The 17,668-nt window shown below is 38.2% G+C and overlaps 1 protein-coding gene across 1 annotated transcript in view; it reads right to left on the reverse strand.

The window, feature by feature from the left end:
- Positions 1–17,668, reverse strand: part of LOC139940324 (huntingtin-like) — a 71,698-nt gene that overhangs the window by 41,894 nt on the left and 12,136 nt on the right. The window contains exons 6-19 of the mRNA XM_071936528.1: positions 17,571–17,642; positions 16,980–17,121; positions 15,634–15,815; positions 13,216–13,417; positions 12,559–13,074; positions 8,854–9,072; positions 7,836–8,003; positions 7,185–7,279; positions 6,213–6,352; positions 5,901–5,961; positions 4,657–4,757; positions 3,994–4,117; positions 3,292–3,432; positions 2,821–2,969 (exon numbers count right to left, since the gene is read on the reverse strand). Of these exons, the coding sequence (XP_071792629.1) occupies positions 2,821–2,969; positions 3,292–3,432; positions 3,994–4,117; positions 4,657–4,757; positions 5,901–5,961; positions 6,213–6,352; positions 7,185–7,279; positions 7,836–8,003; positions 8,854–9,072; positions 12,559–13,074; positions 13,216–13,417; positions 15,634–15,815; positions 16,980–17,121; positions 17,571–17,642 (2,312 nt within the window). The remainder of the gene's footprint in view (positions 1–2,820; positions 2,970–3,291; positions 3,433–3,993; positions 4,118–4,656; positions 4,758–5,900; positions 5,962–6,212; positions 6,353–7,184; positions 7,280–7,835; positions 8,004–8,853; positions 9,073–12,558; positions 13,075–13,215; positions 13,418–15,633; positions 15,816–16,979; positions 17,122–17,570; positions 17,643–17,668) is intronic.

Genomic DNA, 17,668 nt, shown 5'->3' on the forward strand with positions numbered 1-17,668 from the left:
AATAAACAAAATTAAAAAAAGAATCCTACCCTTAACAGTAAGAGTGTACAAATAAGAGTGTATTTGTATTTGACATGACTTACATTGAAACTTTTTTACCAAGTACACATGTTCTAACTTACAGTCATTGTAGCTTAAGAGATACTACATGTAAGCACAAACTTACCATATTGACCCAATTCACCTGACGTCATTATAATAATCTCAGTAATCTCATGTTGGGAGTCAATGTCCAGGTGTTATACAGCAATTTGACTCCCACTGATATGGCGAGAGTGGCAGGCAGTAGCAGTGTGTGATATTGGTGCAATGTGTCAATATAGAAGTTATAATTGAGATCACCATGGTTTTCCTGAATTTCTGACTTACTGAATGATCATATTCTTCACATTGGATTTCATTTGTGTCATAAAAGGGCATCAAAAGGAGTTTAGAATTTATGGAAATTTAACTCAAATTTGGCTCCAAATGTATCACTATTCACATCAGGATTCTTGATGCCAATGGGTCATTCCATGTCAGACCAACGCACTTTTTTACCTCATGTCTTCCGATTTTGATAAAAATTGCTGTGATTGTAGGTTCTTATAAGCAATGAATGCACAGCAATTTTTAGCCCGATCGGACTTACCATGTGGTCAGGGCAGAAACCACTAAAATCTGACATTTTTAGGGTAAAATACCACCTTTTTTGTAAAAATATGTTATAACCATGTCAATTCTCATCAATATATGCAAATTTGGTATCAAAATGATGGTAATTGCATGCTCAAATCAGTTCTTTTGTCAAAAACAAATTTTCTGAAATGTAGGTCACTGTAATCTTTAATATGTTATCGTGACCTTTGACCCAGTTTTTGAAATAATGTCTCATTCCAAAAATCAATGAAATAAAAATCTCTTGTTAGAGCATGTCTTCCTCTATATGAATCCACTAAGAAACAGTTGGGCTCTTCAAAATTTACAACTTTATGACTATTTTTGTACAAGTACCGTGATCTTTAATATGTTATCGTGACCTTTGACTCAATTTTTTGAAACAATGCATCATTCCAAAAATCAACAAAATAAAAATAACTTGATAGAACATGTTTTCCTCTATCATAATCAACCAAGAAACAACTGGGCTCTTCAAAATTTACAATTTTATTACCACTTTTGTACAGTTGTTAGGTCACAAACTAGTCAATTTATATACTTTACATAATAAATCCACCAACAAACCTCACTCTTCTGTTTCTAAAGTTACTTAAAGTGTTCATGGTTTGCGATTTGTTTCTTGTTGAGGGCTGATGTGGTTTAACCTGAATAAGAATTTAAACTATCAGCAGTGACACACCCAGGATTTATTATTTTGGGGGGTGGGACATATTTTCCCCAAAAATTTCTTTCGAAGATTGTAAAACAAAAAATCAAAACAAATCAAACAAACAAATTGAATACCTTGGAGAGGCTGGGATCAATCCCCCAGACCCATCGTCCCCCCACCCCCCCCCCCCCTTTTCGGGTGCACCACTGTGATTATTAGTGATCCCAGTTAGAGATTACATCAAGGTTGAGATGGAGAAGCTGTCTGCCTTTCTTCAGTAGATCATAAACTTATGCAGTCTTACTTTAACCCCCTGTGATGAATCTTGAGCAACAAATTAATGCATAATAACTTTCTGAGAAATCCTCAAGAACAATTTGTTCACCATGCTGCAACTCTGACTTCAGTGCCCATTTTAATAGAGCTGCTCAGCAGCAGATTTTGTGCTAACTGTGCGATTTCCATTTAACCGTATAGCACACGAAAAGGCATGCTAACCTTCCGATGAAGTCAGAGTTGCAGCATGGTGAACTTTGTTTCGGAAAAATGCCCCCACCTCCTCCACCCCTAAATCCTGGGTGCGTCACTGCTGGTATTTTAAAGTATGATTCTCGTTACACCACATCAGCCCTCAACATGAAAAAATCCCAAAGCAATAAAAAATTTAGTAACTTTGGAAAGTTTTTTATTTTTATTTATTTTTAAAGTTAAGTACATGTATAAATTGACTAAATTGTAACCTACCAACTGTACAAAAATAGTCTTAAAGCTGTAAATTTTGAAGAGCCCAGTTGTTTCTTAGTGGATTCTGATAGAGGAAAACATGCTCTATCAAGTGATTTTCATTTCATTGACTTTTGGAATGATGCGTTATTTCAAAAATTGGGTCAAAGGTCACGATAACATGCTAAAGATCATAGTGACTTGTACAAAAATAGTCATAAACTTGTAAATTTTGAAGAGCCCAACTGTTTCTTAGTGGATTCTGATAGAGGAAGACATGCTCTATCAAATGATTTTTATTTCGTTAATTTTTGGAATGATACATTATTTCAAAAACGGGGTCAAAGGTCACGATAACATATTAAACATTACAGTGACCTACATTTCAGAAAATTTATTTTTGATGAAAGAATTTATTTGAGCATGCAATTCTCATCAATTTGATACCAAATTTGTATATATGTGATAAAAATTTACATGGTTACAACATATCTTTTCCCAAAAGGTGGTATTTTACCCTAAAAATGTCAGATTTTAGTGGTTTCTGCCCTGACCACATGGAAAGTCCAATCGGGCTGAAAATTGCTGTGCATTCATTGCTCATTAGGACCGACAAGCACAGCAATTTTTATCAAAATCGGAAGACATGAGGTAAAAAAGTGCGTTGGTCTGACATGGAATGACCCCAATTTAGATTATAAACATGACAAGTATTACATGACTTGCACAATACAAATCATGTTACTCCAGTAACTCCTTTGTTTGGTTACTTTGACCTGTGACCTTACCTTCCTGCTGCATTCCTAACACGACCAGCAGATTTCAATGAACCATCTTTAGTGAGCGGTGAAGGACACATTGCACAACTCCATGCCGTTGGATGAGCAATAACAGAATAAGTCATGGATAGCTGACATAGAGCATGGCAACAGCCAAACTGTTGAAACAAAGTCAATAATAACCCTTTAAATATCATACAAGCTTGCAACCTTATTTGAAAGCTTGTTTTCCCAATGTGGATTTCAAGTGTTTTTTCAAATAATCTATAAGATGGTTGCAGAATAAAACAAATGTGCTTCACATTTTATAAAATTTATAACAAAACATAAGAAAAACAACAAAACAAGCTCCTTCCTGTAATTTAGATGATTATTATTTTTATTTTATTTATTTATTTATTTATTTATTTATTTTTTTTGGGGGGGGGGTAGCATTGACACTTTTCTCATGTTTTGCTCAACCTTAGTCCTTCTACCTACCCTGGAGAATTTGGAAGAAGAAGTGTTCATTGTCTTGACAATAAAATCCACGATTCTAGACAAAGCTGAGTCAATAGTAACTCTTCCTCCCTCTGGGCCACTGTTGAATATGACGATCTCACTCATAGCAGTAGTCTGGGCCTGAGAAGGAAACGGTACAATGTCAATTATTATAACACCCCTTTCAAATATTATGCCTTTTTTATTAGAGTGCGTCACATGATATGTCTTAGTTTTACTAGAAACAGCAGCTGTGTGATAGTGCATCGTTTGTCGCGATGACCATCACAAGGTGTGCAGTACCCAGACTTCTTTTTACTACCTCGCACCCAATCAGTTGTGCATCTGTTTATCTGAAACGCCCGTACGAATGTTAAGGGTACAAGGATGATGAATGGTCTGTTGGGGTGTTATAAAACAAATATTGTACTCTTGCTATGGTCAAACTACAACTCCCTCGATGATCCCTGGGAACATTCCATTTTCCCTCGGCTTCGCCCGTCGGGAAAATAAAACTCTCCAGGGATTACCTCGGGAGTCGTAGTTTTCACCATGGCACTCGAAGCAGTCAATATTTGTATATTCAAACTCAACAAGATAAAATGCCAAATTCTACCACACTATCTCCAAACATCATGAGTCTGTTATTTATGACGTGTTGCTTTAGAATACAAGCATCTACAAATAGAGCCCAAGCCTTACCTGTGAATAGTGCACAGCTTCCCCAATGACAGGATCTAAATACTGAGTGACTTGATCTTTAGCTAATGCTGTCAATGGCTCCTGGTGTGGGTAGTCCACAGGATAGAACAGCCTTGGGATCAATCTAGAAGACACAATAATGACATCCAGTGGTTAACTGAGTTACGCTTGATTTTCACTTTTTTTTTCCAGCCTTTGTAAAATCTCTCCTCGTCTGATAGATGGTAGTCAAAGACCGTCACATACGTGCTAAATATTTTCTACCTTCTAGCGCCAGTTTTAAATTTCTGACTAATTTTTTGAACTAGGACATGTAGGAGCATTAGTTTACTTTTACAATTATTGTGTAGCAGATAATGACAACCCCAAATAGCAAACACCAATAATGATTTTGACACAAATCTTAAGTTGTCAATTTACTTAGTTGTTCAGGTTACTATTGTTTGTATATACATGTTAATACTGTTCTTTGATATTTTTTTCTTATAACTTAATTGATACTACTCTTCATTATATAATCTTTCTTTGCCTTTTTCAGAAATAAAACTTATAAACAGAGATTCAATTGCAAAAGCTTCTATCCTTTCCAACTCTTAAGAATTACAAAAGATACATAACAAGTCAAAACCATAATAAAGGGCAGAGTGAATCTGTTTATCTTACTTAACCACAGCCTCTGCTGCAGCGTGTCTGACTCGTACATCATGACTTCCAAGGAACTGAAGCACAACATCAGTCAAGACAGAATCCTGCACACTTTTTAACTGAGATACAAACGTTGTATAACAATCATGAGTATTGGTCATAAATGCAACAACAGAGAGGTTTCACAACGTATATTTGGATACATCAACACTTTGTAAAGACACTCAAGGCATAGCAGCATAAGATGAACAAGATTTGATCAACCTAAACAGTTTGTGATAACACTATTAGAATGTATCTACTTTGCTGTGTAGATTGGTTGTTGACAACTTGCATTTTATTGCACTGTCGTGGAAGTAATTGTCCCGGCTGACTTCCTACCTTTCCCTAGGTAGTACTTTTTATGATAAGCAGGAGTAATCTCCTAAATTCTGAAATCTACTTTGCAGTATGTAGAATAAATAGCAGCATCAATTATCAAGAACAAATCTAAACAGCAACATATACATATGGTGTTACCACAAACTAAATATACATTGATACCTCACCATGCAATGCCTCAAATGCCTTACAAATAATTACTGTTTCATGCAGTTTGAAATAACTCTAGATCAAAAAAGTTTGCCACGGTCTGACATTGCATTTCACAAAAAAAAGAGTCCGATGGATCAAACTGTGCGGCCAGTTCTTAAAATCATATGGGAAGGAATAAAAATAAACGTTGTTGCCATACACAACTAACATGGCACAATATTTGAGTATAACTTTTTATCCTGAACATTTGTTTTGAAAATATCCTAAAAGATTCAATACCAACAGTCTCAACTTGTTCAAGGTCATACTGAGAGTATTACTCTGTGCAATACAAACCTTAAAGGGCTTTATACCAGTAAACTACCAGACTAGCAGGATCTGAGCTGAGTGCCCAGTCAGGTGTAGCATGGTTTTTTATGTTAACAAGCTCCCCATCGATAGATATTATCAGCTGGGAGAAATCCAGTTGGAATCAAGGGTGGGGTAAAATAACATTGCTAACTGTTTGATTGCTGTAAATACCTTTTACATTAATATGTTATTTACCAACATTTATTTACGTCGTACACTGTCTTTGATCCCCTTACCCATCACACCCTTTATACAACTTTGAAGATGTTTTAAAAACACTTTGGACAGAACCTAACAAGAAGTAATGTATCAAAATATATACACTTGGTCTTTTGATAAATCACATCTAATATCAACATGTACAACTTGACTCTCACCTTTGTCAGGTTGGTTGGTTGTGCCCATTGCTGTTGTCTGTTTTCTAAAAACTGCATCAGTCTGGAATAAAGAATTCAAGAAAAGCATTGTCAATTAGTTTAAGCTCATCTTACCAAGATGAAGTACGGATGGATTTGGAAAAAGTGAATAAATTGAAATTATTTAATGTAGTCCACAAGTTACCTTTGGAAATTTAATGCACATGTTTTTTAATAGAAATTACTCAAATTAAGATGATGGTTATGTAGACAGAAACAGTTCTGGGCCAAGTAAAACCTTATTAGTCTATTTGATACATTATAAATGCCTACTTGAAATCTGTGCAGCTGAGTAGATCCAATAGCTCCACTTGTACCAACCAATAGGAACACTTGTTGAGTTCTAGTAGATCATAAGTCAACTGAAGCCCAAGGTTACCATGGTGACTCTTGCACAGATCAAATAGGCAGAGCTAGACATGAAAAGACACATGCATCAACAACAAATGCCATTAGAAAGACAAATGTAGAAAGGATATCTTATGTATATTCATGTACATGAAATACTAACTATGCTTAATAATGCTTGGCTAATCTTAACCCTTGCCATACATGTGTGTGCCCTTTTGCATCCTCATTTATAATCCTTAGACATGTCAGAAATGACTGCCAGTGTCTTGCACTCAACATAAGTCAATGTGATTAAATTTAGAAACAAAGGAAAGAGAAGGAAACCTCAATCATTGACGAGGTGAGGGGTAGACACTGCGAATCAAATCAATAAGCCAGTGTTCCAACACGCCTTTTTGAAAAAGTACCTGTATCCTTTCATTGATTGTTTTAAAAGATGCTCTCTGTACCAGTTTGAGTTTTATTTGGGTTTTTGAGGTTTTTAGTCCATTCTATGGTTTTACTTTTAAATTTCTGTCCCTTCCTCCTGTTGCTACGGTGTTATGTTGTGGGTGCTGTTTTCTTTTGGTTTTTTTTTTTCAATAATCTGGATTTGCTTGCGTTTTTAAGTATTTTTTGTTTGTTTTTTCAATGTTTGAGTGCAATCGCCTTTTTATATTATATAATTATATTTTTATCGTTGGCAGGGGTCTGGTTTTACACATCTTTTGCCGACAGTTTTTATATTTTTGTTATAACCTTGACAGCCCATGTCCAACTTGTAACTATTGTGTATGTCTAAAGATTGAAAATAAATAAATAAATTAAAACATAAGGCCACTCAAATTTCAATCTACACTAAAAGTATTGTATTCTAGTTTCTCTATATTATGTTTAGTTTGATTGAATTCTCACCTTAATGGCATGACAAGCACTTCTTACTGTGACAGATGATTCATCTCTGAGTGATGAAGACAGCAATGATACCAAGTAGTCAAGACTCATTGGATCTATAGAGAAGTACACCAACAATCAGCAATACCAAACAGAACAGACACAAGTTAACTTGTGAAAACAAGCTAACTTTATCTGTGGTAGACCTAAAAATTCTACATTGACAAAAACATTGGAATGTCTTTGCATGACAATTGGTATTAACCTGGTTGTGGTTAGTGTAGTGCTACATGTGTGTGTACATGTAGGTATTTGCATAAAGGCACTGACATTGTAACAATATGTGATAGATGGTACCCATATATTCAGAGCTAAAGAGGTTCAAAGTTTTCAATGAAAAAAAGTTAAATATTATATCAAAAAGCCTCAAGAATTTAGCAAAATGCTTAAAGTGCTGAAAGAATGAGCTCTTTTATTGACAAAATACGAACTAAAGACTAAGCATTTGTTCTTATGGGACCTTTACTGCAATTTGAAACTTTCAGTGCTGATAAACTTAACAAGGTCATGTTTAGATACAAGAATGAATAAACTCAAATTGTCAACAGATATACAGATAACCTAAGTAAGATACATTTAGTGGTCGCATGGTTTAGGTCTATTGTAACTGACCAGTCAGAAGATGATCTTGGCAAAGGTCCCAACACCAACTTGTGAAGTCATAGTCGGATTCAATCAGGGAAGATTTGATGAGGTGGCCCACTAGAAGTGTGGTCTGGGCACGTAGTTGATGATCACTGTGCGTCATGTAGACTAAGACATCACGAATCAACTGTTCATCTACAGAGGGAACACATTGTACATGTATATCAATGTGGGCATTGGGGCATCCCAAAAGTGTAACAAGAGAAATACATTCTTGATATTTAAGCACTGCATGCTGGAACAAGTAGTTGAAGTCAAATGGCATTTATCATGAAACCTTTTGTAGTGCACTGAAAGTGGGGCAAAAAATATTTCCCAACATTTGTAACAATAACTGAGGGGTACAGTGGTAGGGTCTAGTAATAGCACCACAACACATGGTGGATAAAGTACATGCAGTACATACACAGAGGGTTTAAAAAACTGTAACTGTATGGAGGCATGACCCATTAAAGCAAAAGCTTGTAGGCTGGGATGCCTTGTACGTAAACCAAGATGGATAGTCCATAAGATCTAACAATGAAATAATAAAACGATGCATATTATCATTATAAAGATCTTTATGTTGTGATCTATCAAAACAAGACGGGTAACAAGCGCAAAAACTGATGCATCCAGTATGTGCATAACAACGTTTCAAATCAGCAATATGGCTGTCACCTTTCAGAGAATAAAGTTTTGATTTTGAGGTTGAACAAAGAATTGACTAGAGTGGGATTAGAACCAACGACCTCCGGATTAACGTGCCGGCGCTCTACCAACTGAGCTATCTAGCCCTATATTGGCGGTGTCCCTATTGAACCTTATCTTAATTCCTGTGGTAATAAAAAATAAAGTGTTTCATAATCAAGTATCACCAATGTGGAATCAGTTTGGGTTAACCATTCCATATTGGCATTAATTCTAAAAATCAAATTCAACTCAGTTAAATGAAAAATTTACACCATTTCACGGACTAAATTTATAATTGTAACCAAAAACTTACCCTCTGGTGATTCTGACACATCTGATTTGAAAAGTCGAGCAAAAAACAGTCTCGGGTGAAGTCCCACCATGTGTGCAATGCAGCTAAGGGCTAAGGCTTTAGCACTGATTCTAACACGTCTATCAGGTATGGTACCACCACTGTAGCCTGTTAATAAGTAGGTTGAACACAGCAGCCGTACACAGTGTGTAATAGGGTAGTCATCATCTGTATAACAACCTGAAGAGAAAAAAAATAATAATAATATTTAGATTTTTGGAAAACCAGAGGATAAGAGTAAAAGCACTCTTCATTATCTTGAAACAAACTTTATGTGCTCGGCAAATTAACATGACTAGCAGTCACAACCACACATTTAGGCCAGATTTGTTTGAGATTTCTATTCCTCATACATATTCATGACCGAGAGTCAAGTTCTTACTGATCCATTCATCATCATGTGCCAGGTGCTATTCTACTCGTCATGCACATTACCACTGTGCAACCGGTCAACCCAGGCGCTACATGTATTCTACTTGTCATGCGCATTACCACTATGCGACCGGTCAACCCAGACGCTACATGTATTCTACTTGTCATGCACATTACCACTATGCGACCGGTCAACCCAGACGCTACATGTATTCTACTTGTCATGCGCACTATCACTGTGCGACCGGTCAACCCAGACGCTACATGTATTCTACTTGTCATGCGCATTACCACTATGCGACCGGTCAACCCAGACACTACATGTATTCTACTTGCCATGCGCATTACCACTATGCGACCGGTCAACCCAGACGCTACATGTATTCTACTTGTCATGCGCACTACCACTGTGCGACCGGTCAACCCAGACGCTACATGTATTCTACTTGTCATGCGCATTACCACTGTGCGACCGGTCAACCCAGACGCTACATGAATTCTACTTGTCATGCGCACTACCACTGTGCGACCGGTCAACCCAGACGCTACATGTATTCTACTTGTCATGCGCATTACCACTGTGCGACCGGTCAACCCAGACACTACATGTATTCTACTTGTCATGCGCATTACCACTATGCGACCGGTCAACCCAGACGCTACATGTATTCTACTTGTCATGCGCATTACCACTGTGCGACCGGTCAACCCAGACGCTACATGAATTCTACTTGTCATGCGCACTACCACTGTGCGACCGGTCAACCCAGACGCTACATGTATTCTACTTGTCATGCGCATTACCACTATGCGACTGGTCAACCCAGACGCTACATGTATTCTACTTGTCATGCGCACTACCACTGTGCGACCGGTCAACCCAGACGCTACATGTATTCTACTTGTCATGCGCATTACCACTATGCGACCAGTCAACCCAGACGCTACATGTATTCTACTTGTCATGCGCACTACCACTGTGCGACCGGTCAACCCAGACGCTACATGTATTCTACTTGTCATGCGCATTACCACTGTGCGACCGGTCAACCCAGACGCTACATGTATTCTACTTGTCATGCGCATTACCACTATGCGACCGGTCAACCCAGACGCTACATGTATTCTACTTGTCATGCTCACTACCACTGTGCGACCGGTCAACCCAGACGCTACATGTATTCTACTTGTCATGCACATTACCACTGTGCGACCGGTCAACCCAGACGCTACATGTATTCTACTTGTCATGCGCATTACCACTATGCGACCGGTCAACCCAGACGCTACATGTATTCTACTTGTCATGCGCATTACCACTATGCGACCGGTCAACCCAGACGCTACATGTATTCTACTTGTCATGCGCACTACCACTGTGCGACCGGTCAACCCAGACGCTACATGTATTCTACTTGTCATGCGCATTACCACTATGCGACCGGTCCACCCAGACGCTACATGTATTCTACTTGTCATGCGCACTACCACTGTGCGACCGGTCAACCCAGACGCTACATGTATTCTACTTGTCATGCGCATTACCACTGTGCGACCGGTCAACCCAGACGCTACATGTATTCTACTTGTCATGCGCATTACCACTGTGCGACCGGTCAACCCAGACGCTACATGTAGTCTACTTGTCATGCGCTTTACGATCGCGGTACTGTTTTGCATACACGCACAAACATCACTCTCTCTAGCGACATCTAACACATGAACAAGCTTATCATGTACATTTTATTTCAGTCCTCATTTTCCCTTGCTCCAAATCATGTTCCGGTAACTGAATATGTATGTAATATAGTAAAACAAATACAACATGATTTATTTCGGGTGACTAGTCGATATTAGCACCCCTCAGTATTGGAAGTTGGCAAACTAGTTTGTCAACCTCCAATACCTTGAGGAGCTAATATCGACTAGTCACCCTCAAACCATGTTATATTTGAGATTAGTATCTGCAGGCATGAGAATGGGTAATGATAAAAAAACAGGAAAAAATTAAGTTGATTGAAAATGTCAACATTCTATCATTTTTGTGTGCGAAGCACACAACACGAGCGCGCAGCGCGAAGTTCCTTACGGCCGGGGTCCAGAGCCCGCTTAAGGGCCCTGGGAGCTCTGGGTATTTTAGAAGCTCTGTGGTGGACTCTGATGCATTTCTGACACCTATTTTTCCAGGTAGAAGTGAGCTACTTTTGTGTGATTTTTCCTTCTTTTTTTTTAATAATAGGTTTAAGGGAAAATAAGGAATGTAAAGCTCAAACAATTTTGGGTTCGCCTGCGATTTTGTTACAACTCCGGAAAAAGAAAGGGAAAAAAAAATAATAGTAATAATATTTTTATTTTTTAGACGATCTTAACCCTTATTTCTGCCCTTGAAAATGTTTTTTTTTTCTCACCAACAACCATTTTTATAGGTTCTTGATTTGAAATTCGGTTGTGTAAAAGAAATTCTTTTGCAATTTAATGTTTGTGATTTTAACGATCCGTCGGCGACGCACATTTTAAAATATATATAGGCCTATATATTTGGCGAGAGCGATGTGTTTTTGAGAAAGAGGTTGTTATTCAGCATAGGGTATAACTGGAACGAGGTTGAGATAAGACCCCAACATAGAAATAGAACCAATGAAGAAAGCACGTCGTCCGGACGTACCGTGTGTTCGCTAGTTCCCAATATATCTTTCGCTGGTTGTGAGGCAAATAACAGGTACCAGTTTTCCATGGCCTGCCGGCGATCTCAGATTCGTGCCGCGCCGCTCATTGGTTCGTGTACAAACCTGCACGTACACAGTACACATGGTGCAAACACGTGCATTGTTTTTTCAGTAGACTTTCAAAAGTCTCCACACGTGTTATCTTTGCTGCTGCAGCAGCGAGCGCATTACACGCAAACATTATTGAACCGTACCACTATAAACGAAGCGAGGAATGAGGCAAGTTTATACATCTGTCGCTGCTGCCGCATGCATGCGCGATGCCAGGAAGACCACAAGCCGTAAACTGGGCCAGTTGCTTGACGGCAATTTATTGTTTAGGTGCCATTTTTTCATGAACGCCGTACGCGATAATAACAATTACAAAGGTAAACTTACATTGTCTGACAAGAGAAGAGGGATCAGAGAAATCCAAATGTATACCCCTAAAAACCTACCCCCCGAATTTTATAGCAAATTCACATCGAACTCGGAGACCACAATTTTGAAAGGAAAAAAACCGGAATTCCGGTTTAAACCGGAAGATTCTCATGCCTGTATCTGAGACTTTGAGATTACACTTACTAACCTATATCACCCTTTTTGGTCTTAACTTCAGTAGTGGGGGAGTTCTTGGTTGAAGAGTCCTCCCTGCTTGTATCATCTTGTAAGTCCATCTCCTCTACCCTTAATAAATCAGCACCACCTGCCCTCCTGGCATCAAGTCCCACCTCTACATCAAGCCTGTCAATAGACATCTGTCTCATCTGATCACCTAGATAACCAATTGCCTCCTGGTTACTAGAGTCTTCATCAATGTCACCAATAGCAACATTAGAATACTCTCCTTCATTGTCATTGACTACGACCTCTGCATCATCAATCAGGGATTCAGGATACCCTGCCTCTCCTCCTGAAGGTAAAGGTACTTCAGCAAGATTAGCCAGCATAGTACTGACAGCTGCCTCCGAGTCTATCCCTGTATCAGATGTACTGGTAGTTGATGTTATATCTCCTGCTATTGAGCTACTTGTTGCTAAACTTGCTGTGTCTGGGTCTTCATCTAGACCAGAATCTGCACCAAACAAGCTCGGAACCTGACTTCCTGTAAATAGAAATGATTCATCTCTTAAATTAATCATGTTTTCAATGTAAAATTAGAATATTACAATGTTATCCAATATCAATAATTTCAAAGCAAACAAGAGTGGCCATGGCATTATAATAAAACTCATTGTAAACTTACCCCCAGTTGAATCTTCTGTGTCTTCTGGTGATTTCCCATCATCTTCTTCAAATACAGTCTTATGTGTAATACCCCCTCTAGTTAGTAGTAGTTTATGGAGCGGTGGAGGAGGGGTGCGAAGCAGTTGTTGTAAGGTTTCCAGAGTTGCTGTAACAACATTATGGTCCGAGTGTTGGGTACAGTACAGTAGAAACTCATAGATCTGGAAACATAGCAATCATACACTTCATTAGTACAATGTAAAGGCCTTCATTTATTGTTAGGGCTAGATAGCTCAGTAAACCCACAAGCAGTATTTGTTTCTTTGGACTCTGAACTCCAGGATCACTGTGTAGTTTGCCTTGTGAATAAATCAAGCCCCTATTATATTACAGACCTACTTAAACCATCAACCCAAATACTGGATGGAAACATTCCTATGAAAGTCAATCCTGCCTTCACTACATTTTAACAGCACTTAGTCTGTCCCAATCTTTGAGAAATGGATCACAAACCTGTCAGACCATAGCGCAAGAACAACAAACATTTTGTAATAGTGTGTACAGTTATAAACTGGGGCCTATGATCAAAAAGTGAAGACCAATTTACAGTCTGATGGAAAAATAAAGACTTGAACAAAACCAACATTGGACTATAGTTTGCTGGGCTTTCAAATAGATACAAGTTTCAATCAATTTCCAGCTTTGACTTTTATTTATTAGTTTATTTTACTTCCAGCTAAGGAAACCCTGTGATTAGGACGATCATTAATTAACTGATGAATTAGTGTATTTAAAAATCCCAGCAAGTCAGCACTTGGCAATTGGCATATGGTGGGACGGCAAACCCAATCCCATTTATGAAAGCACCCACATTTCAGGCATGGTACAGCTTAAAGCCATTAGACACTTTTGAGCAAATAAGTTTCAAAGTGTCACATTAAAATGTTCTTTGAGCTGGAAGTACATGTATGCCTCTTCAAATTAGGCGCACATTCTCTTTAAAGAAATCGCCCAACATCGGTAAACAGTATTGTCCAAAGGCCCACACTTCGTGCATCACTACTTATATATAAAATAACAAACCTGTGAAAATTTAGGCTCAATTGGTCAATGGAGTCGGGAGAAAATAACGGAAAACCCACCCATGTTTCCGCACGTTTCGCCGTGTCATGACATGTGTTGAAAATAAATCCGTAGCTACCGCAGTTACCGATATTGAGAATTGATAATTGTTTTAATGTTTTCTCAAAAAGTAAACCATTTCATGGAATAATATTTCAAGAGAAGTCTTTTAGTCTGTAAACCCTGTAAGTTATTTGTAAATCTGTGATATTTTTTTTCTGTTCCGAAAGTGTATAATGGCTTTAAGTTAGGTCTGGTATAAATAACTACCACTGCTGGCCATTTGTAGCTCAACAACCAACATCACAAGCCAGGGTTCATAAAACACTATTTCTAGTTTAATTTGACTTCTAACTAACCTGCTGTAGCAATCAATGGTCACCCAGGGTTCATCAAACACTATTTCTAGTTTAATTTGACTTCTAACTAACCTGCTGTAGCAATCAATGGTCACCCAGGGTTCATCAAACACTATTTCTAGTTTAATTTGACTTCTAAACTAACCTGCTGTAGCTGTTCAGTGGTCACCCAGGGTTCATCAAACACTATTTCTAGTTTAATTTGACTTCTAACTAACCTGCTGTAGCAATCAATGGTCACCCAGGGTTCATCAAACACTATTTCTAGTTTAATTTGACTTCTAAACTAACCTGCTGTAGCTGTTCAATGGTCACCCAGGGTTCATCAAACACTATTTCTAGTTTAATTTGACTTCTAAACTAACCTGCTGTAGCTGTTCAGTGGTCACCCAGGGTTCATCAAACACAACATGTATTTCTAGTTTAATTTGACTTCTGACTAACCTGCTGTAGCAATCAATGGTCACCCAGGGTTCATCAAACACTATTTCTAGTTTAATTTGACTTCTAAACTAACCTGCTGTAGATGTTCAGTGGTCACCCAGGGTTCATCAAACACTATTTCTAGTTTAATTTGACTTCTAAACTAACCTGCTGTAGATGTTCAGTGGTCACCCAGGGTTCATCAAACACTATTTCTAGTTTAATTTGACTTCTAACTAACCTGCTGTAGCAATCAATGGTCACCCAGGGTTCATCAAACACTATTTCTAGTTTAATTTGACTTCTAAACTAACCTGCTGTAGATGTTCAGTGGTCACCCAGGGTTCATCAAACACTATTTCTAGTTTAATTTGACTTCTAACTAACCTGCTGTAACTGTTCAGTGGTCACCCAGGGTTCATCAAACACTATTTCTAGTTTAATTTGACTTCTAACTAACCTGCTGTAGCTGTTCAGTGGTCACCCAGGGTTCATCAAACACTATTTCTAGTTTAATTTGACTTCTAACTAACCTGCTGTAGCTGTTCAGATGTCACTCCTCCCTCTTCTTCTTTCTTGGTGACCCCAAAGCTGCCCTTTAACCCAAGTTCTTTGACCTCTTGTGTGGCCAGATGAGGCATGACATGACGAAAGCATAAGAGTACCCCAAGCAACATTTGGATATGGCGATCTTCCTTGACTGGGGTGACAAACACTGAATGAAGAAACAATTGAAGTAAGATTGAGTTCATTGTGCATTTATAATAAGGGAATTAATGTGTGATGAAGGGGTTTTCAACTAGTGGTTTAAACCCGCCGAGGCCTGGTTCTTGAGAATTTTACCAAGACGAAGTCGAGGTAAATTATCATGGAGATCAAGGAGATTGCTGTGCGAGTCCTGCATATCACGTGATGTGGCACAACTGTTCCAGCCGTTGCTCTCGACCAATAGGAATGAAGGAACTATCTTATAAGCACAGGTGCAAGCTCACATGTCACGCCCATGTTTCAACACTTTTTACTGGTGTTATATCATCTGTTCAAACACCCCCACCTGATGCCCTCTCGACCAATCAGAATGGATAAACTGTCTTAGGTATTTATGAATGTAAAATAACACCTTTATTTTGTCCAGGGTAATTCTACTTGTTATGATTTTTCTTCAAATAAAACCGGCACCATTCACGTTATGTAGTTTTACAAGCTTTGACGAATGTAGACCGAACAACTAAGTTACTGTCATGCTGCCGCCTACAATATAATAATGTTGGGCGCAATCTTTAAAAAGATTTACTTTTTTTGAAATTCGTTCAAGCTGCCACTTTTAACGCCGCAAGCTATGATTCAAATTCCAAAATGCTTGCGCAATCTTCGAAAAAGGGCTATCTTCAAAGATTGCGCACATTACCAGCACGAACCATTGTTTTTGTATGTCACGTGAATGCTTTAAGAATCTGCCAGCAGAGGGCATACATTCTCAGCAAAGACTTGCAGTCCTTTCATTGGTAGACTTTGGCAAAACATATGTGTCTGCGCGTATCTTTTTTTCTTTTCTTTTCATTATGCGACAAAAAACATACAAAAACAAAAAATCACAGAAAAAGCAAAAAACAGCGAGTATAAAATAATGTATTTCGAAAAATTTGTGAATAAAAAATAGAAACGCTGTTTTATCTAGATGACAAAATTACAATCCCTTTAACGTTATCGTGAGCGTTCTCATATATTCACATTGAACCCTGTATGTGTTGATGTACAAACAGAGAATGGGATCGGGAAATTCTGCAATGGTTATTTTGTTGAGTCTTGTTTTAAGGTGTGCCTTATCTGTAGGAAATTAAAATATCTTCTAGCTTTGTACATTACATTACATGCTTACTGAGTAAGGTCTTGACAAGCATTGAGAAGTACATAGCTGGTTTACGTCCATGATGACATATCAGTGTAAGGCAGCTAGCTGCTGTACGTCGTGTTGCTGCTGATTGATGCTTCACATTGGGGTAAAAAACCTTCATGAGATTCTGCAGGAAAAGATGATGTTGAAGGTTGTAAGGAACGCAAACAAGGGTTAATCACTGCCTTCAGGAACAAGTTTAGAGTCGATCTAAATGGAACTTTATCATATTACTCACAAACATAAAACATTTCTTGGCACATGTTCTACCTTTACTTTAGTATCTGTCAGGAGCTTAGAAGCTAAAGTTCTCTGATATGAATTAGACCCATTCATTGACTGTAACTTAACCTTTACTTCAGTATCTGTCAGGAGCTTAGAAGTTCTCTGATATGAATTAAACCCATTCATTGACTGTAACTTTACCACTACTTCAGTATCTGTCAGGAGCTTAGAAGCTCTCTGATATGAATTAGACCCATTCATTGACTGTAACTTAACCTTTACTTCAGTATCTGTCAGGAGCTTAGAAGCTCTCTGATATAAATTAGACCCATTCATTGACTGTAACTTTACCTTTACTTCAGTATCTGTCAGGAAGGAACCTAGAACTGGAAGAACTTTCTGCATGAAAATAGTGAGCGACTCCTGAAATATCAAACATTCAATATTTT

This window comes from Asterias amurensis, chromosome 8 (genome assembly GCF_032118995.1).
Source record: "Asterias amurensis chromosome 8, ASM3211899v1".
Taxonomy (NCBI): domain Eukaryota; kingdom Metazoa; phylum Echinodermata; class Asteroidea; order Forcipulatida; family Asteriidae; genus Asterias; species Asterias amurensis.